At 42.3% G+C, this 22,236-nt stretch overlaps 1 protein-coding gene and 1 pseudogene across 1 annotated transcript in view; both read left to right on the plus strand.

Annotated features, from left to right (window-relative positions):
- LOC116748296 (RAD52 motif-containing protein 1-like) overlaps positions 1-6,571 on the plus strand; it is a 15,591-nt gene extending 9,020 nt beyond the window's left edge. Inside the window, exons 3-7 of the mRNA XM_032621056.1 lie at positions 1,556-1,678; positions 2,054-2,222; positions 3,191-3,289; positions 4,923-5,008; positions 6,470-6,571. Of these exons, the coding sequence (XP_032476947.1) occupies positions 1,556-1,678; positions 2,054-2,222; positions 3,191-3,289; positions 4,923-5,008; positions 6,470-6,571 (579 nt within the window). The remainder of the gene's footprint in view (positions 1-1,555; positions 1,679-2,053; positions 2,223-3,190; positions 3,290-4,922; positions 5,009-6,469) is intronic.
- The window catches only part of LOC116748295, a 75,057-nt pseudogene that overhangs the window by 39,075 nt on the left and 13,746 nt on the right, over positions 1-22,236 (plus strand).

A 22,236-nucleotide genomic window follows, 5' to 3' on the forward strand; every position in this document is an offset into this window, starting at 1 on the left:
TTTTACTACCCACATCCCCGAAATTGTTTCCTTCTTTACTTATGCGTTCTTTTTCAATTTTATTTATTTATTTATTTATTTGGTTGCACCGGGTCTCAGTTGCAGCAGGCGGGGTCCTTACTTGTGCCTCAAGGGCTCCGCACTTGTGACATGTGGGCTCCCCAGTTGCAGCAGGCAGGCTCCTTTAGTTATGACTTGCAGGCTCCTTAAATGTGGCGTGCGAACTCTTAGTTGCAGCATGCATGTGAGACCTAGTTCCCTGACCAGAGTTCGAACCTGGGCCACCTGCATTGGGACCAAGGAGTCTTAACACTGCACCAGCACGGAAGTTCCAATTATGTGTTCTTTTATTCATTGGCAGGTATACATACTTCTTAGCTTTTTTCCCCTGTGTTTTTTATAAATACAGAAAAGAGAGTAACAACTTAAAATAGAATGAAGGAAAGGCCTAATGTATCTGAGTTTTTCTCAGCACGAAAGGAAATGTTTGCCAGCAAGAACTGTGGCAAGGTTATCCCAGATGTGAACTGTCTTTACTACCCAGGGGCTCAGAACCCTTCTGAAGCTTCCTATTTGTCCAGGACAGCTCCGTTATGACTCACCGCACAGGACCATGTGACACTCAACATTTAAAAATTAGTCTTCATTTCTCCTTCCCAGCAGACAGCTTCAGTTGGAGAAAGTAATTTCATTTTCTTATGTACTCATTCATTCACTCAGTCAACAGACCATCACTCCTCTATTATAATACAAGATCTATGCTTGTTTCTGGTAGCAAGGAAAGAATAATATATGGTTCCTTCAAGCACTTAAGGAGCTCATAAACTAGTGACAGAGGAAGATGCACACACAATTCAATAAAGATTAACAATGCTTTGACTTTATTTGTATTATTTGATTTTTTATGACTATATTTATATACTTACTCTGTTCAGAATGGAAATGGACATCTAAGAAGGAACTAGTGATGTAAAATATCCACAGTAATATAGAAGTTCTTTAGAGAGTTAAGACTGGAAATATTTGCACTCTCAAAGAAGCTTGTTAATGCAGATGAACCTCTAATTCTTTTCGTTGCTTCATTTACATTTATAGAGGTATACATATTCCCTCTTCTAACAGGGGTTAGTAACTTGGGGAGGGGGTGCTACAGATTCAGGTCCTAATTCAGTGGCAGGTCCATCTTGTCTCCTCTTCAGTTCATATTCTGAAGCAGTATCTACAGGATGAGATGAGTAAAACAGTCCATTCCTTTGCTTACCCCCAGCCCCATAATAGGCTTCTGCTGGGCTTCCTTGGATGCTTTCATCATCACTTTCACCACCGGGTGTCAGGGAACCTTCTGTTAATCAGGGGCCCTGGAAATGATGCAGAAAAGTACTGACTGAAAAATAATAAATAACATTTATTTAGGGCTCACTGTGAACTCATTGCTTAAAATGTCCTACTTAATCTTCACAAACACTTAATGAAATAGGAATTAATAAATCTCAGGTATATCCAATATAAGTTTCTATGTAGGGTTGTGATACTTTTAGGTTTTTTATGTCTTTAGGTTCATCTCGGCACCAGACATAAGGCGGTTCAACATAATACGCCTGCCCTAAGCAGCTCCAGATGCCGAGAATTGGCAAATTACTACTTTGATTTCCATGGGTGGTCAAAAAGTATCATCAAGGTAAACTCTGTAGATTTTCTTTGACTAACCAGACTCTTTTCAACATTGAACTCCTAGACTTTAGAGAGCAGAATAGAACATGGCTATGGGGAGGAGATGTGAGAGACTTCCACATAGAAGTATCTGAGCATTAGCCTGCCACCTAGAATTAGTGATAATCTCAATGACTTGGATGGTGCTGTCCATAATTTTCTCCAGTATTTGTATGGTATATCATAAAAAACAGTGGCCCATATCTAGTCATTCATTTGTAAGTCTCAGTTGATTTTGAAGGGGTAGCATACCTAAACTATTTCCTGGGATTGCTGGAGTTTAGTTTTTATTTCTAACAACAGTATATGTTGAAGTCTAGCCTTTAATTCAAAATCCTAACAGCTTCGGGATCTTTGTAACCTTGAAGAAAGGGAAAATGAAGATATTGTGACACCACTTCAGAAGCAAAGCCTGAAGTTCTTCTGTTCTTTAGAGGTGGTGTTACCCTCCCATGAGTGCAGGAGTCCTGGAGTTGGCATGGCTGAGGAACCTTTGGATAAGTTGGAGGAAGGTCTGTTTTCCAGTATGTGTGTGTGTGGGGAGGTGAGGCAGTGGGATTTCTCTGTTTTCCTTTCTTTCTGAAACTCAAATTTTCAGATACATGATCATCTTTTCTAAGCAACTAAAGCCCTGGGCAGAATTTTTCTGCCTGACAATATCGGTTTTTATCTTAGGCAATACGTGACAGGACCTTATACTTTAGAATTTTAATACTGAGTGCCTGCCAAGAAGCTTAGGAGGAGGGAAAATTAGTTTTTTTTGTTTTGTTCTTTTGGGGGTTTTTTTTGTTAATAATATGTTTTGTGCTAAAATAGTCCTTCAAATGCACATGTCTTCTGGCCTTCAGTTATCCCAACAAAATCATTGTCTAAAGATTGAAATAAACTCTTGTGTAAATGTTCAGTCCTTTGCCTCTTATAGAAGGGCCTGAGCAGAAAAAGTAAATATAGATCCCTAGAAAGGGGATTCCGACTGGTACTGTTTTCCTAGAATCCATGGCACTTGGGCTTAGGGTTTTAAGTCAGAGGCAGGGCTGTTAACTAATGAGGTGGAGGAGGCTCCACCATCCACCTGAGTGGGTGATGGTTGAGTAGAGGCAGGATCATCTGCACTGCAACCAAATCTATCTCACTGTATGATTCCAGCCCTTTACGCAGAGGAGAGCAGGGTCTGTAGCAGTGCAGCCTCAGCTTGTGCATTTGAAATCTGTGAGTAGTATGAGATTTGTGCCACGTTTTTGGTTTGCATTTCCCGTCTAGTATTTTAGGAACTTCCAGAATAGATCTGAGCAGTAAACATGTGCCATGCCAGGGTATACCTGCAACAGAGACATTCACCTGTACCCCAGTGTTGTGCCTGCCCTTAATCACTAAGGTAATGATCTAAGAATCACAGATGCATTTTTAGTTTTAAACATATAATCTAGAAATCAGTTATTCATATAGGCATTTTAAATTCATCTGTTTTGGTGGGATTTAGGGTCATTATTGTTCTTTATGAAAAGGAAGATAACCCAGAAGCTTGCTATTCAGAAAGCTATGACAGATGCATTTCAGAAATTGCTGATTGTTGTTTTAAGTAAGACCTTTTTAATTGTCGTTGAAGTGCTTCAGTTGCAGTGAGCAAATAAATTTTTTTGAAAAGTTAATTGGATGAAAATAATGGTTATCTAAAACATTACATATTCTTTCATTCACCAGATGCTTTCACAGCAGGAGTCTTACATTTGTTCTTTGTGGCATTTATGAGAAAAAACGACAGCAAATATTATTGTCCCCAGTGTTTAGATATAGAATCACTTGCCTCAGTTCATACAGAAAATGTTTGATCCACTTCTTCCTCAATTGCTTGCTTATCATACAGAGTAGTGTAGTGATTATAAGCCTTGGACACCTGTGTTTGAGTCCTAACATTGTCTCTTAGATTTTGTTGTTGTTGTTGTAGTTTTAGGTTTTTCCAACCAGAGACATTTGAAGGTATTTAATATCTCTAAGCTGCAATTTCTTTATCTGCAAATAGGGTTAGTAATTCAGCTTACCACCAAATGGGGGATATTGTAAGAGTAAATGGGCTGATGAATGTAACAAGCTTAGAGCTATGCCTGAAACATAGTAAGTAGACAAAGTATATTGACTATTATTATTACCATTGTTTTCTTGTTGAAGAGTTTATTAGATTATGTTTTTGGAATCAGTTTAATTTCAGTTTTCATTTCTGATATATTGGGTGAATATGATTCTTATATAATAATCAGCTACGTTTTTGTGAGTCTTGAAACTGGTCATGCTATTGAATAGCGTTAATTGTGTTCCTTATTGAGTTATACAGCGGTGAGAATGTCACAGGCTGTGCCCAAAGGAAACTTTATGATTAGTAGATTCCCGGAACAGAATTGCTCCCCTGCTTCACAGCCCTGCAGGCTGAGAAATCCAAGCTAAGTTGTCAGAGAGCTTATTGGCTTGTAAGAGTTGACCCTGGATTGGTCTTAGCCTTCCAACCTGGGCAGTCGTTCCGGTGAAGTTTGACTTCTCTGGTCATCAGACAGAATCTCCATCAGCTGTCAACTCTGGGTAACAACATTTAAGAACCAAATTAAATGCCTGGGTTGTTTGTGCCTAATATGCCAAGGTACTCCTTATATGTACCCAAAACTCCTTAGACCAATAAGCCTGGTGTCTCTAGCTTGCCTTGAGGAAAGCTGTATTGTCCAAAGGGTACATGGGCCAGTTTCTGCCAGTAGAGTGTTCAAATGCTCCCTCTCTCTGTCTCCAAAGCTTTGTTCATTTTATCTGGTAGAATTTTTGTCCCAAGGAGTAGGCACTTGCCTTGCTTCTAATAGGAAGTATCTATTATAGTCCAGTGGTATCTTTCCCAGGTTTGAACTCACGTTGACCCCCACCTAATGCCTTACTATTTAATTGTATTCTGATTGAACATTTTTGTTTCTACAGCTTTTAATTTCTATGTCCTTATTCCTTAGTGCTTATTTCTAAGATCATAAAGTTTTTGAACCCAAGTTGATACTTCTTATATATGTTTTCACGAATAATTATGATAAAAACTGAAGTGTCAGATGAGGGAACTTCTAGGAAAATGCTATTTTCTGCTTTTAGAAGTCAAAAGAATGTCTAATTATTCGGTGCTACCATTGTGTACAGGAAGTTTTAGAACAAGAAAACCTCTGAATTGATCCTTGTTAACTTTATTTCAGAAAGTGGTAAAACAGCTGTGGCATATAGACCCTGTGAACAGGTGACAGATGCTAGAATTGAAGAAGAACTACAGGATTTAATTCAAGTATGTGGAAATAAAAGCTCAAGCGGTATACAGCCAATGTAGCCATAATTCAAAACAACCAGCAGGATTTGGAAGATTTAGGCATGTCTACTCAGCTCTGTCTTCCTTAGGGAAATGTGAAACTCTGAAAGTGCTTTTGAGGCAGGGAATTTCTAGGACTTTTCCAAGTCCCGAGCCTTGTCTCTGGCCCCTTATTTGAAGTTTGGAGAGCAGGATTGAGGGTCATCAGTGTATGTCTACGGTTGTGGACACAGGAGAAGACACAGGCCTTTTAGAACTCCCCTCAAATAGAATTTCAGGGACTTGGGAACAAAGTAACTATTGTCTTAAGTGTGATTATGCTACACTGTTTAAAAACTATTCATGCCTTTCAAGTAAGGTATATTACCCAGATCTGAACATCTCATATGTATCTTGTGTTAAATATTTTGCCAAAGAACCTTACTGTAAACCAGTTATATGGATACCTCGAATTAGGGATTAAGTTGCCAACATAATTTCTAAAAGAAAACATTAATGTACTGCATATAGGATTTTTATTAAAAAGGAGCAAAAAACGTGTTTCATGTCATTGAGAGCTTAATTTTTGGCTAGATTTCTGATTATTTAACTCACCCCAATGTTGCAAAGTTTGTTTTGAAGGGAAGAAAGTAGAGAAAGAAAAGGTGGTTATGTTCTGAAAAATGAAAAAAAATTGAAAGTTTTTCCTATACAAAATTATTACTTTAATTTTAATTCAATTTAAATCAGTCAAGGAAACTTCAAACATATCCATGTTTGGGCTATAAGAAGTCTACCTTCCTGTGAAATGTGAGAGGAAAGGATTCCGTATTGATACTAAGGATTTTGGAAACCTGATTATAACAAGAGATGCACTCCTAAATGAGGCCAGTCTTGGAATCAGTTCCATTTAGAAACCATTATGTGCTAGGCAGTGGAGATAAGATGAAGCTCCTTCTCTCTTGGAATTTAGGTGTTAAAGGTATAACAGACAATTAAAAAGGACTAAAATTAAATAGATTATGAAAAGGCCTGTGAAGAAAGTAAACTGGGTGCTAGTTACAGTATTTCAAGAAAATTACTTAACATGCTGACTTTAACATTCTAAGTATCTTCTCCATGTGTGCACACAGGGTAGACCTCTGAAAAGTGACACTGTAGTTTTTTCTAGATTAATGGCTCTGTTGAGACAAGTTGGGATGTGGGACGTTTTCCCATGCTAATATAAAGAGCCATTCACTTGGTTTTAAACTCTCTTTCCCAGAATGAATTGCTCACCTGCCCCAAACCCCTCCTACAGAAATTCTGGAGTCGTCACTGATTGAGTGGTAACCCCTAATAATAGAATGGTGAATGAATCATGAGACGTAAATACTGAGAGTTTGGAGGAAATGGCAACATTTTAGCATAATTGTTAGGAGTGTCCCCCTCCCGCCACCCTAACTGGTGCTCGTTTTGCAGGTCAGCTACTTTTCTTGTCAGCCATGTGGCCAAAGGGAGGAAGAATGTCTCTCAGACTTCAGCTTTCAGGAGGAAGTGTTCAGGTTGCCAGAACTTGACTAGCACTTTTTTTTTTTTTTTTTTTGCAGTATATGGGCCTCTCACTGTTGTGGCCTCTCCCGTTGCGGAGCACAGGCTCCGGACGCGCAGGCCCAGCGGCCATGGCTCACGGGCCCAGCCGCTCCGCGGCATGTGGGATCTTCCCGGACCGGGACACGAACCCGTGTCCCCTGCATCGGCAGGCGGACTCCCAACCACTGCGCCACCAGGGAAGCCCGACTAGCACTTTTGAATTTCCCAGAATGCCAGGTCCTGTGGTTTCCTCGGGAAGTTCTGCCTCCTTCCCAACCCCCCTCCACCACTGGGCTGCTGGAGACACCCATTAGAACGGCTCAAATGTGAACAATGACAAGAACAAATTCTGTAGGGGGTGGTGGAATAACTTGTTCATAACATAGGCCTTCCTGTTGGTATTAGGATTCTTGAATTTGGCGTTGGCATCGTGGGATAGCAGCTCTTTTTGGGCCTGAGAAGGAACAGCTCAGGGGTGTACAACAATTTCAGATGAAACTAATATTCAAGGACTATCTCTAACTACTCGGTTGTTGATTTCTATTAGTTATTATTCTCCTGGTTTTAGCTCTGTTGTGGGGATTACAGAGGAGTCAACATTTAAATCTTCATAATCTGTGTATTTGTAGCTTCAGTATCATTACTGACCCATAGTCTTTTATGGTTTGGGAAGAGTTATTGATTTCATGTATCATGAAAAGGATTCACAATGATGATAGAGCAGCTAAGATTACAATAATGGCTGGTAAATTGTTCACATTTTCTCTACCTGTGCATCTATTGTACATATATGAGTTAGTTTAGTTGTCAATATTAGTGAAATAATATAGAGGACTAGAGAACTTATTTTAAAAATCACTATTGTGTGATGACGAAAATGTAAAAGTTCTTCCATAATCAGTGATGTTGTATCTTGAGAGCCTAGATGAAATTGATATGCCTTAGTGATAAACAGGATTTTAACCTATGATTTAACTTTGACAAAGCTACATCACTTTTTACTTTTATCTCATTTATTGAGAAAGACATAATTGTTATGGTGTTGGCTTGAAACTGGTTGAAAAGGACTTGAGTCCTCCCTTATTTTACATTTATATAGGTAGGATCTTGAAACATAGGATATGATGTAGGGAATTCGTGTAACCATTCTAGGTTAGGAGTAGCAGTTTCCACTGCTAAGACTTCTTGTTTAGACGCAAATGCTTTTCAAAGTATGAAGATTATTAACATTACCGCTACTACTGAGATGAATGAGCCTAAAGACAAAATACTTCATGTTGTGTTTGCCTCAGGGTACTCAGACTAACGTAGTGACATCCCTGAGAGGCCAAGAAAGTGCTGCAGGAAGTCCTATTTACTGCTACAAATATACTTGTTAAGTGAATTTTTGCTCATGCTGAGTTAACTGTATAACCTGAGAATAGTGGGAATCAGTGTAGGAACCCTCCTATAATAGTGAAGACTGCTCCCATGGACATTAGGTCATGGAAGTGTGCTACTACATTGTATGTATCCTAGAGGACAATGTCTGGGGATGAGTTGGCTAAGATAATTCCTGTCAAACCACCTACTGTAAAAAGAAAAACTAAAGCCTAAAACTCATAATATAGTGGGAGGTCATACAGTATTACCTCCGTGAACATTTGCTAACCAGGGACTTCCCTGGTGACGCAGTGGTTACGAATTCGCCTGCCAATGCAGGGGACACGGGTTCGAGCCTTCATCTGGGAAGATTCCACATGCCGCAGAGTAAAAAGCCCGTGCGATGCAACTACTGAGCCTCCCCTCTAGAGCCCGCAAGCCACAACTACTGAAGCCCACGCACCTAGAGGCCATGGTCTGCAACAAGAGAAGCCACTGCAATGGAAAGGCCGCACACCGCAACGAAGAGTAGCTGCCTCTCATCGCAATCAGAGAAAGCCCATGTGCAGCAACGAAGACCCAACGCAGCCAAAAAAAAAGAAAACTTAAAGAAAGAGTTGCTAATCAGCTAGATACTTTTACTCCTGTAGGGATAGAAGTAATTACGGTAGCTGATGCAAAGTGTGCTCCTGAGTTGACAGCTATCCCTATGGTAAACGTATGATGGGCCCACAAGAGAAATCCTAAAAAGCCAGTAGACATGACTCATACTATTCCCAAATAGCTGAAAGACACTTTTTGTCCTAAATAGTTTGTAATGATATGTGAGTTTATAACAAACCCTGGTAGGCCATGAGTGCAGACTTCAGGGTGACCAAAGAATCAAAACAGGTGTTGGTATAGGATTCGGTCTCCTGCAGGGTCAAAGAAAGTAGTGTTGAGATTTCTATCTCTTAACAGTATAGCAATTCTGGCTGCTCGGACTGACACTGGTGATTATAGTAATATGGCTATAGTTGGGGAAGATTAAACTAATAGTGGTGTTTGGTATTGGGATATGACTGCTGGTTTTGTATGAAAGACTATAGTAAGAAAAGTAATAATACCAAGAGTTACAGAGACACGGGCTAAATGTAAGAAGAAAATGCTTAGGTCAACAGAGGCTCCTGCGTGGGCCAGATTGCAGGCTAGAACTGAATATGGGATTCCACTGGTACCAGAACCTGCTTCTACTATTGGTGATATGCGTAGGAGCAAGAATGATGGGGGAAGTAGTCAAAAGTTTACGTGATTTTTTTGGGAAATGCTACCTCAGGTGTCCGAGTTATTAGTGGCCCAAGTCCATTTTCAAACCCTACAATATAATGGGTACAACTATAAAGAAAATTATTACAAGTGCAGGGACTGTTATGACTACCTTACAGATTTGGGCGTCTCCAAGTAGCGCTCCAGGTTAGCATAGCTCAGCCTGGATTAATATACTTAAGGTGCTGCCTGCTACTCCAGCTCAAGCACCAAGTAGTAAATATAAAATATCTTTGTGATTTGTTGAAAATAATCAGCAGTGTATGAACAGAGGTAAAAAGACTGAGCTAGCATTCGACTGTAAATGTAAAAACAGAGATTGAGCCCTCTTTCTCAAAAACCCTGTGGTGAATCAACAAATTCAGAGAAGCTGCTTAAACTTCTGCCGGTGATTTTCCTGCCTTTTTTTTTCTTTCTCAAATGAAGCAGAAGTAGACTGAAGCCAGCTGACCAGAGGATTGGCCTGTTAACTAAACTTTCCTGAGGTTAAAACTCATCAATATTGTAAAGATTTGGCTTAATTACAATGTTTGCTTTACATCCAACTGATGTAGGATGAAGTCTTGCAATCCTTATTTTTAGGAATTAAGTAAATTTTACTTCTTTAGGGTTATGAAAGCTCTTGGTCTGAACTAACCTAAATTCCTAGTCCAGCACTGATAGAATGGGTGTTATGTGTAGTAATTGTGTGGATATTATGATTGATAATGATAGGAAGGTTATTTCTTTGTATGTTCAAATTGTTTTATTTTTGTGCTGTTTAATGAAGGGAACATAGTTAGTGATGTGGAGTATGTTAGCTGTAAGTAGAAATATATGTTGAGGACTGCTATGATGGCTATTAGTGTTGGTAGAATGATGTTATCATTTTTGTTATCTCTTGGATAATTACTCATTTGGGTAAAAACCCTGATAGTGATGGGTGATGTCCTAATGATACTATAATGGTGAGGAAAAGGATTGTGATGGGAGGTGTTTTATCTCTTGTGTGTGATAATGATACTCTTGTAGTACATGATCTGGGCATAAGTAAGAAGAAGAGAGTGTTGTTATGATATAAATTAGTATGTTTAGGATTGTTATAATTGGAATATACTTTATAATAGCTGTTATTCATCCTATATGGGCAATTGATGAGGGTGTAGTTTTTTCCAGATGAGTATGGCTAAGTCTGCCTCAGCCTCCAGCTATGATTTATAATATCACTATGATCCATAGTATATTTAGCTTGATGGATGGTGACATGTGATATAAAACTGATAGGGGTGCAGTTTTGTCAGGCTGATAGCATCAGGCCTGCTGTTCATGGGATACCTTGTGTGACTTCAGGCACTCAGAAGTGAAATGGGGAAAGTCCTACTTTTGTGACAAGGGCGATTGTCACGAGGGTGGATGCTGCTGGATTAAAGATTTTTGTTATTCATTGTGTTCTTTGACCAGAGTATATTAGATTAATGATAATAGCCATTATAAGTAGTACTGATGTGGTGGATTGTTTTAGGAAATATTTGTTGGATGCTTCTGTAGCTTATGGGTTCGTGTTTTTTTATTAGAATGGGGATACCATTAACCAGTGTGAGCTTGTTATACAATTATGTTTCCTGAGAAAATGGTCAGTAAAATGATAGTAAAAACAATGAGAGTTTATTAGTACAGGAAGGGCATACGACAACATTTTGGGGGTATGGGCCTGAAGCTTACTTAGAGAACCTTACTATGTAGCATGTGGTGTAATGTGGTAGCATGGAGAATGTAAAATTCTTAGGAAGAATTCATTTCCAGGAATAAGAGTATTGAAACCTCTATGATTTACTCTATCAAAGAAACTCTTTTGTCAGACATATTTCTTAAGTTTGTGTTGGGTTGCCTGGTATGATGACAGGTAGTGAAAACTCTCATATATATAGGGCTAACGATAGTAGTAAAAAAAGTTTTTATAAGAGATGTATATTTTGACCATATCAAACTTTTGGGTAGGATGCTCAAATTCATAGAAAGGAGATTGTTAGACGTGTTTTAATGATGACTTGGGCTGTATATAATTCTGGCACCTAGGGATTGTCCAATGCTCCTAAAAATAGATTGTTGTGGAAATGTTTATTATAAGGAAATTGACATATTCTTTAGGAAGGGCGGTCTGAATGGGCCTGCTACATTTTCTACATTGAAGATGTATACAGGTTTTGATTCTACTTCTGTTAAATCAAGTGGGGCTTCATTGGATTTCTGCTACTGCAGAGATAATCAAATTCTCAGTAGCGGTCAGGAGAAAATTAGTCATAAGTGTTTTCGTGTAATAATTACTGTTGAAATTGTAAATGATCCATTTATCAGTAAGACTGAGAATGGAATAACTGCTACATTACTTCATATGAGATTGTGTGTGCTACTGTCCCTAGAGCTCCAGTGAGTAAGTATTTTGAATGTGAAGCTCATCCAGATCTGAGGATGGAATAAATGGCTAGGTGTGATATGGCTAATATGCCTACATTTATATTAATTATTGGATAAGGTATGGGAAGAGGAATTCATGTTGTGAGAGCCAGGGTTAAGGCTAGCATTGGGGCAATAATATATAAATTGATGATGTTGATGGACATAGTGTTTCTTTAGTAAGAAATTTAAATGCCTCAGCAATGGGTTGCAATAATCCATGGGGGCTGATGATTTTTGGCCCTTTCTGCATTTGTATATAGCCTAGTATTTTCCATTTAGTTAATATGAGGAATGCTATGGTGAATTAAATTGGTTCATTTGTGAAAGAATGTTGATTATAAACATATTCTTAGGAAGAGGACTTGAAACAGTACAGATAAAGGTTTCAGTTTTACATAATTACCGAGCTCTGCCACCGTAACAAACCGGGTTCTACAGTAGGGTATGTATAAATTAATTGAATGTAGATTATATCATCATTTAGTTTGCAGACGTTTCATAAAGTAAGCTGTATTGCTCTTGTCCTTTCATACTGGAAGAAATCTGCAATGGACAGCAACCAGGATGACTCCAGTCTGAGCTCAGAACACGTGAGACTTTAATCATTGAACAAACAGACAATTAATAGCAGCTATACCATTGAAATGTCGTGATCCAGCATCAAGGTCATAAACCATATTGCCGAAATGAGCTCCAGAATACAGTTGTACTGTTATCCCTAGTAAAACTTGTTGCGTTGATCAGTGTTTTAGAAGAACAGGTGATAAAGCATTTTGACTAGCTGGTCTAAAGTTTAATCACTCAGAGGTGGTTTTATTCTCCAAAAAATAAATGGCACACGGGCTCAAGGCGCACTGGCTTCAGTAGTTGTGGCGCACAGGCTCAGTAGTTGTGGCCCACTGGCTTAGTTGCTCCGTGGCACGTGGGATCTTCCCAGACTGGGGATCGAACCCATGTCCCCTGCATTTGCAGGCGAATTCTTAACCACTGCATCACCAGAGAAGTCCCAGAATTGCAGTCTCCCTTTTAATATACCTTAAGCCCAAAGAATCCATGGAAAATTGTTACAGAAAATAAGACAATAAAATATTGTAAGGACTATAACAGAAGCATATAGTACACAGTTCATATAGACACGTCCCAAGCAGTGACAAAGTATATTAAAAGGGAGGCTGCAGGGCTTCCCTGGTGGCGCAGTGGTTGAGAGTCCGCCTGCCGATGCAGGGGACACGGGATCATGCCCCTGTCTGGGAAGATCCCACATGCTGTGTGCTGGGCCTGTGAGCCATGGCCGCTGAGCTTGCGCGTCTGGAGCCTGTGCCCTGCAACGGGAGAGGCCACAACAGTGAGAGGCCCGTGTACCGCAAAAAAAAAAAAAGGAGGCTGCAATTTAATTTTATTTTTTTAACATCTTTATTGGAGTATAATTGCTTTACAATCATGTGTTATTTTCTGCTTTCTAACAAAATGAATCAGTTATACATATGCATATGTTCCCATATTTCTTCCCTCTTGCATCTCCCTCCCTCCCACCCTCCCTATCCCACCCCTCTAGGTGGTTACAAAGCACCAAGTTGCTCTCCCTGTGCTATGTGGTTGAGGGAGGCTGCAATTTTAAAAGAATAAGATAAATTATACCCACAAACTCCCAATATTTCCTGAAACGTTGCAATCTGAAACCCTATTGTAGGAAGCAGAAGATTCCAGGAGACATTCTACAAATGAAGGACTCTAAACGCTGTGATTGGATAAGGAATTCTAGAAGGAAGGTATCCTCACCCAAGGAGAGCAGGTTCTTATACTTGTCTAACATCACATCCCTGTACAATTCCCACTGATGTTGGTCCAGGCACTCTCACTCCTCTTGAGAGAAATGTATGGCCATATCCTGGAATGTCAGCAGTCCCTGAAATTAAGGGTACACATGCCATGTGGCCATGGGAAGAGTTCATAAGGTGACCCAAGAAGAAAACAGCAAGTTAAGAGAACTGGTTTTAATTTAGAAGAGTGTTTTCAGTTATCCACATATATATATATATATATATATATATATATATATATATATGTATGTATATTTACAAAGTAACTTTCTCTACCTTATTTCTAACTACAAGAAAAGAGTGTGGCATGTGATCCACAAAACCAGTATAGAGACTATACTTATCTCGAAAAGAAATTATAAAATGATGGTTTCAACACAGGCATATACATTTTTGAATGTTTTATTTATATCAAATTGGATAAAATATGTGTATTTTTGAGACACAGAAGACATGTTGAGGTAGAAATGTACCTTTCAACTATTCATGGGTACACAAGTACACTGGGGAGATTGTAGAAGTGCAGATTGTGTATGATTGAGGAGGTCCGGTGGGCCTGAGTTCTATTTTTTTCACAAGCTCATTTTTAACTAGTGATGCCACAGTCTCTGATCCATTAACGACAATTGTGAATAGCAGAGACATAATTAGAAAGGTAAAAATTCATATTTAATTTTGAACTTAAAGTGTTTTATGGATTTTACACGTTTAATAGAATAGTCAGAACAGCAGCAACAATCATTTGTGAGTATTTACTAGAAACCGTGTATCTTTCTAACTTTTTTGTGTAGGATTCCAGGAAAAAGGCATGGGCTGCTACAATGGGCGGGGCCCCCAGGCCGGGCCGCCCCTCCAGGACCCGCGACGGGGCCTTGCGCTCCTGGCGGCTCCCTCCCCCGGCGCCCCCTCCCTCCCGGCAGGCCTCGGATCAGAGCGGTCCCACCCCCTACGCCAAGAACGGAGCCCGCGTTTCCGCAGAGCTGGAACTGCCGCAGCTCGGGGTCTCTTCCCTCCGCCATCACGGAACTCCCCGGAGGCCGAGGGGAGGGCGGCCTCACTGAGGCTGCCGGTTCTGGACGGGCCCCGGCGGCCGAAGCCGGGAGAGTCGTGCGGACCGCGGGTCGGGTAAGTGGGCGCCGACCCTCCGCCTGGTCCGCTGCCCGGGCGGCATCGCAAGACCAGCTTCTGAGAGGCAGGGTTCGCTGCCCCCCCGCCGCTGCTGTGCAGAAAGAGCGGCCCCCAGCGTCTGGTCCGGGGAACTTCGGTCCCTCCTCTCCCCCCTGCCCTCGGCCTGGCTCGCGGGGCCTGGGGGGCGTGGAGAGGGGGTCGGCCTGAGCGTTCGGAGGGGAAACGGGGCAAGGGAGGAGCAGGGTCCGGCTGTAGCGTCAGCGCCCCTCCTCCCGACTGCGGGGAAAGCGAATGAAAACTCCTCCCGAAGCTTGCAGGCCCCTTATTCAGCCGAGACCCTCTGAGCTCCTTCCTTCCAGAGCTAAAGTATCGGGGGGAGGGGACAGGGCAGGGCCCTGGCGCAGGTAAGGGGGAACATTAAAAGGTGATTGTTAACTAAGGAAAACCAGCTCTCCCAATGTGAGGAATGTAGCGCTTTTCTTTCTATACGAAGATGCCAGAGTCTGGGCTCCCTGAAATCCTTCCTTTCATATGCACCTCAGCTCTCTGGGGCCTGCATTATGTATTTGCATGTCCTGAATTCCTCATCGCCCGCGGCTCACACTGGAGGGCTGCAAGTGATGATGCCTGTGACACCCTTTGTTTACTGAGCTGGCAAGAAATATTCCATTTCTCACAGGCTTGAGGGGCAGACAGTGAAAAAGAGTCAGAGAATCTCATTCAGCATGTAGTTTGGTTTACCTATAGATAATACTTATACGTAACTGTGCTAATAGAGGTTCTCAAGTCCAATCAACTTGTACTACTGCCCTCTATGTATTCATTTCATCAATGTTCATAAGATAAATGCCATATAGATTTGACTTAATCCATTTAAATAGGATAATGATTTTTAGAGGAAACATAATAGAAATATAACAACAAAACCTTTTCCACTAAAGTCTGGGTCTGCAAAAACCTACATAAATGTTCCATTGTTAAAATATTGAAAGGTGTATTCAATAGAAATATCAACAAAAATGACAAATAATAAGGGCAGCAGAATGTTGAAATGTTCTATCTTTATCATTAAAGTGGCAGAAAATCATTTATTAGTAGGCACTGGGGGCAGAAGATGCCTGATTTTATATGTTTGTCATATTTGTACAGTTGTTTCAACAAATAACTTAAAGACAAAATGGAAAAACAAGGAGGTTTGTGCCTGAGATCATGTTGATGTGAAACCAGGGATGGCCACCTTGTGCCAGGTGAGTTAAGTTTACCTGGCAGGTAGACCGCAGAGCTCCTGAGAAGCAAGGGTTGGAATTTTTCTGCTGGGTGCCCCTTAGGTTCTGTGACTTGACTGATTGTGAGTCATGTTTCGGTTAAAAACCTGGTCACAGGAAAAGGGTGGGAATAGAGTGATTTGGGGAGCAGCTAACAACATTCATCACGGTTCATGGCCTGAATGAATTTTAAAGAAACAGGAAAACAGATGCTTCTTATGGAATCAGAGAATGTGAGGGCTGGACAATCCCAGAAAATGAGGAACACCCGTCCCATTTTCCAGATGAGAAAACAGAGGCCCAGCAAGGTGAAATACCTCACCCAAGTTGTACCCGTCTCTCCTCCCCACTACATGGTCCATGAAAACAGGACTCTTCCTGTCATGATCACTGCTGAACCCCAAAAAGGGCCAGGCATCTAGTAGCTGCTCCAAAAATTTTGGTTGACTGTAGGAGCAATGCTATTTCTTTCTTTCTCACTCTTATTCAGGATTGTGCCAAGAACTCCCCAGTCTTCAATGTAATTCGATAAATGTAAATATTAATTGAGTTTTGTTGTGATTAGGACTTAGGCTTTGAAGGTAACAGACTTGGTTCAGATCCTGGTTCTGCCACTCAATAGCTGTTTGGCTTTGGGAAAATTACTAAAGCTCTCTGAGCTTATTTTCTCCTTTGTAAAGTGGGGATAAATGTATCTGAGCCAGCAGAGCACTTGCATGAGAGATGTGCACTAAATATTGGTCTTTCTCACTCTCCTATGCCATCTCTCTGTTCTTCCCAGAGAAGTTGTACAGAAAGATATAGTACTTTTAAAAAATTAATTAATTAATTAATTTTTGGCTGCGTTGGGTCTTCTTTGCTATGCGCAGGCATCTCTAGTTGTGGCGAGCGGGGGCTACTCTTTGTTGTGGTGCACGGGCTTCTTATTGCGGTGGCTTCTCTTGCTGCGCTTGCTGTGGAGTACCAGCTCTAGGCACGCGAGCTTCAATAGTTGTGGCCTGCAGCCTCAGTAGTTGTGGCGCATGGGCATAGCTGCTCCTCGGCATGTCAGAACTTCCCTGACCAGGGCTCAAACCCATGTCCCCTGCGTTGGCAGGCAGATTCTTTACCATTGTGCCACCAGGGAAGTCCGATATAGTACTTTATAAAGAGGGGTTTTCATTTATGTCAGATAGTGTACATGTTTCTTGTAGAAAAGATTATTCCACTATAGAAACATTAACACGCGATACCAGTACAAATGCAGTATTCTATGGGCTAGATATTATCAGTAAATTTTATAAGTATTTGGGCAAAGGCCAAAGCACTAGGTACTGGGGAGTAAGAAGACTCAAATCTTGGGTGCCCCCCCACGCCAATTTCAAGATCAGGGTGTGTTTTGCAAATCCATATTTCATCTGGTCTTTGTTTCTCATCCATCCTCTGTGTCTGCCTTTCTCAAGAAGGCTCAGATCCTCCGCTTTCACACCCTCCCGGCTGGCTGTGCCCCAGCTCCCGTCCTGGACCCTCTGCATGCATGGGTGTGCCTGCTCTCCCTGTGCATCACCAGCTTTGCCAGGGAGCTGCTGTATCGTGCACTGCTTGCTGTACCCCAGAGTACCTAGACCCTTCTGGTACATGAAGTACACTCTCATCACCATGAGTGCACACCCATCCCCTTACCTTATATCTTGCCTCTGAGCCAGGCTTGGGGGTGACTACAGTGTGCGTTCAGCTCGGTGAACTGCTGGGATCAAAGTGAAGTTCCCAACTTTTGAAGTTGCAGGCATGAGGGGCACACAGTGATTTAAAGTCGGGTCACCTGACTTAAAGGGGGGTGCTGAATGATTTAAAGCCAAGGCAGCTGACTTAAACTTCGATTCTCTCAGCTTCAGGACGAGACCAACTTTGGGGGTGCACGGGTTCGCTCCAAGGCAGCACTGCTGTTCAGGAAGAGTTTCCAGTAGCGCCTTAGTGCAGGGGGACTTGGTGAGTTGTCTTGACCCTGCCCTCAGAGGGAGGCCACCTGCTCTTCTGGAGGAGAATCAGGGAGGGGGAAGTGCAGAGTCCCGACTGGAGTTGCGGCACCCCTTGTCTGATGGCAGGGAAGGGGGGGCGGGGCTGTGTGGTGTCCTGGGGCTGGACTCACCAGGTCGACTCAGCCTCTCAGCCTCCTAACCTCCCTGCACACACCCCACAAGAGTTTCCAATAATATGTAATTGCGCCTTAGGTTCTCGGTCTTCAAACTCATACCCAGGCTCCCAGGTCCCTTGATTCAGCCAATTCCTCTGTGCTCTTTTTTCTATTAGATACAGTCCCAGAGGGAGGGGCTGGGGGATGGGACTGGAGGGACCCCGGCATCACTGGCCTCAGCTGACTAAAGAGATCCGGGGCCTGTGCTCTCACTTATGTCCGAGGACCCTTTAGGCGGAATTGAGGGAGCCAGTTAGAGGCAGTCCTTGCTGCCTCAAGTGAGTATGGATCACTGCCCGGTAGGGAGCACGCTGAGCCCTGAGAAGTACTGTTAGGAGGATGTTTTCCTCCCTCGGCTTCAAGGACGTGGGTGGACTTCAGGGCTCCAGTTCCCCTCCAGGCCTCCAGGTCCAACTTCATCCCAGCGGCCTTGCAGACCTGGCTTACTGTTCCAGAACTTTCCAGGCTCCAGGAAGAATCCAGACTGCAGAGATGGTGCCCGAGGGCTCCCGCTTAAGAAGTACTGCCCCTTGGGACCCTACAGTGGAGAGAGGAAGGGTGAAGGGAGTAGGGGGGTGGAGTAGGGAGGGGTGGCTGCCCTGGCAGTTGTTGAGAGAGAAATATCGCCTCCCACACCCCATGCCCCCTGCAAGTGCCGCATTGATGCCATAGGATCTCAGGTCCTTTTAGTCAGAGATGCCTCTGCTTCTTTACTCCTGTGTTCAAAACTATGCAAAACAAACTCTTCATCCTCTTGCTGCCTTGCCAGGACTTTTAAAGCACTGTTCTTTTGAAGCACTCGTTCCCTAAACTGCAGTTTGGAGCTGTCCCAGCTATTTAAAAGTGTTCTCCTTAAACTGAGACTAAATCCTACTCTTTTGGAAAAACGACCTTCACTTCAGGGGAGATCGTCTTTTCTGCCCATTCCTTCCTTCTACTTCCCTCTTAAGAACCCCTGTGCTCAAAGAGCTTGGTGATTTATTTTCTGTTTGATGTCAAAAAGAAACCTTCCTCATGTACCCTAAAAAGCTTTCCTTGAACATAGGTGTTTCAAAACCATGACAGTGTTTTGCAGTTAGTAAACACTGGGTAGACTGCCTAGCAATCCCTCCAAGAGCCAGAGGTGAGCGACACCTTTACTTATTTGATTGGATGCCCTTCAAGCTTAGGAAGGTCCCATTCTTATGCCCCAGCGGATAAGACAGAGCCCTGGATGGCTGTGGCTGTGATTAGATAACTTCTGATGATTTTTTTCCCTTACTGAGCTGCTGCTTCTAGGTTAAATTCATTTTATTACCTGTCCTTTTTTATTTTTTATTTTTGCAGTACGCGGGACTCTCACTGTCGTGGTCTCTCCCGTTGCGGAGCACAGGCTCCGGACGCACAGGCTCAGCGGCCATGGCTCACGGACCTAGCCGCTCCACGGCATGTGGCATCATCCCGGACCGGGGCACGAACCCGTGTCCCCTGCATTGGCAGGCGGACTCTCAACCACTGCACCACCTGGGAAGCCCTACCTGTCCATTTTTAAAGAAAGGCTGACAAAGTCACTATAATAGGTCAGGAGTCTGAGCTCAGGGTTGGTCAAAGGTACTCACAAGGAAGAAGGTGGATAAAAATAGGTGGGTAAAATAGGAGGGTTGGCAAGTACAGCTAGGACAACCGTGTTCCCCGTGCGTAGTAATAATGGCCAGAATCTCCTCATTTATCTCTGGTGGGAAGTTCTGATGGTTTCACAGGATCAAACTGAAATCTGTTTTAAACTAGGGGGCTTCCCTGGTGGCACAGAGGTTGGGAGTCCACCTTCCAATGGAGGGGATATGGGTTCGTGCCCCGATCCGGGAAGATCCCACATGCCGCGGAGTGGCTGGGCCCATGAGCCATGGCCACTGAACCTGCGTGTCCGGAACCTGTGCTCCACAGGGGGAGAGGTCACAACAGTGAGAAGCCTGTGTACTGAAAAAAAAAAAAAAAATACAAACTAGGGGATTTCTTCTGAGCATAAAAGTAAGTGTCCACCCCTCGCAGAAGTCGCTGCTGAGGAATAAAGAAGCAGATGTAAAGAACTGACTTGAGGACACATAGAGGGGGAAGGGTAAGCTGGGATGAAGTGAGAGAGTGGCATAGACATGTATACACTACCAAAGGTGAAATAGATAGCTAGTGGGAAGCAGCTGCATATAGCACAGGGAGATCAGCTCAGTGCTTTGTGACCACCTAGAGGTGGGATAGGGAGGATGGGAGGGAGACACAAGAGGGCAGGGATATGGGGATGTATGTATACGAATAGCTGATTCACTTTGTTATACAGCAGAAGCTAACACAACATGGTAAAACAATTATACTCCAATAAAGATGTTAACAACCCCAAAAAGCTAAGTCAGTCAAGCCAACGGAGACATTGTATGTGTTTACAGTTCAAGAAATCCAGAAGAGAATCCTTTACTCTGTATGCAATGAATGGTCCATTTGAAAAGAAAAGAGCTTTCTAAAATGTTGTTTTTCCATTTATTGTTCAGAACATTTTTATACCTCTGCATTTCTTACTATTCAAAGCCGAGTCACATGAGTTATAGGGAAGCAGCTGATTGACTTAAAGTTGGGTCATGTGATTTAAAAACCAGTGGCAGTTGATTGATTTAAATCCCGGTCATATGACATGAGGAGGGGGTGCTAAAAACTGCTTTTTCATCTCTGGCTCAGAATATCATATTTACCTTGGTTTTTCTTATAATTTAGAAAACTTGAGCTGCCTCTCCTTGGAATCATCAGGAGAAAAATAGAGTATTTCAGGTTCATTCTTGAAACCAGCTTCTCACAGTAAAGGTGTATTGACTAAAAGACCTTCCTTCAAGAGGTTCCAGACCTCTGTAGGACACTTCAGTGTAATTGGAGAAAAAAGCAGAATGAAGGCAGGCCAGCAGCTGCAGAGGGCAAGGCAGCCCCCAGGACTAGGGAAGGAGGAGGAGGAAGGGCTGAGAGTTGCCATTAGAGCAGACAACCTCCAGAGTGCGCTGAAGCATCGGCAGAGCCCACCTGCACTCCCACTTTGGCACTCCAGGATCAGAGTTGGGTTTGGAGACGGGGTTGTTGTAACCCGAAGGAGGTGAGCAGAGAGGAGGAGTTGATTACCGGTCTCCTCTGACTCTCTGGCCCAGATTACCTGGCTTCACGGCGGGGACAGAGTTTTGCTTTCAGCAACTGATGGGGCACTTCCAGGCTGGTGTGGTTGCCCAGTGGCCCGACAGCCTGACAGGCTGACTGCGGTGTGACTGCCCTTTGTTTCTCCAGAATCTGTACATCAGGAGGTGCATGGCTGCGGGAGCCCATTCACCGACCCTCCCCCCAAGGGGGATGGCACCTTTCCTGGCTGTACCCTATGATCACCAGGTACTTGAAATGAATGCAAGTTTTTTTTACTTCAAGGAAGAGGTCACATAACCCCTTCTGCCTCATAATGTGTGGGATTTACTATAATGGAAGGACATTACAAAGAACAGGTAGAAAACTCACCTGTTGTTCTCCATGTAGGAGTTTATTTTGCATGAATCCCTCCTACATGAGTAGATAGCAGAGGTTTATTTTTGTTCCTGTGTGTGTAGTTGTGGCGGAGGATGTAGGTATGGTGATTTGAAGCCCTGAAAGAAATATTCTCAGAATTCTCAAGACTTCTTGATTGGAATCGAAAGAGACCTGGAAAAGGAGGAGGGAGAACGAACGAGTGTTTCTCAGGAAATTCACCTTCTTGGTTGATTGTTCTGTCTTCTCATTTCTTTTAACTTCTATGTATGTCTAATGGAATAATGTAGAAAGGCTGATTTTTATGCTTTAAAAGATTTTACATCACAAAGAAACTAGAAGTGGCTAACAGAACTTATTCAAATCAATGTTACATAGAGGCTTTGATATTAAATTTGTATACTAAAATGGGTTAATCCAAATTTTGTCTTTCTTTTTTAGTGAATATTTGTAACATATTTTTGTAGCTAATAATTTATGCTAGATATACAAAATTGTGAGAATGGGTACCATTTTTCACCACTTAAATGATTTCTTTTAAATGAATAATCGTACACTTTAAATGCCAATGTTGTGTCTTACATGTTGTTTTTTAATTCCTTGATTTCCAAAATTTGTGTTTATTTAATTGATTTCTATCTAATAATC

Source organism: Phocoena sinus, unplaced genomic scaffold (genome assembly GCF_008692025.1).
Source record: "Phocoena sinus isolate mPhoSin1 unplaced genomic scaffold, mPhoSin1.pri scaffold_33_arrow_ctg1, whole genome shotgun sequence".
In the NCBI taxonomy this organism is placed as follows: Eukaryota; Metazoa; Chordata; class Mammalia; order Artiodactyla; family Phocoenidae; genus Phocoena; species Phocoena sinus.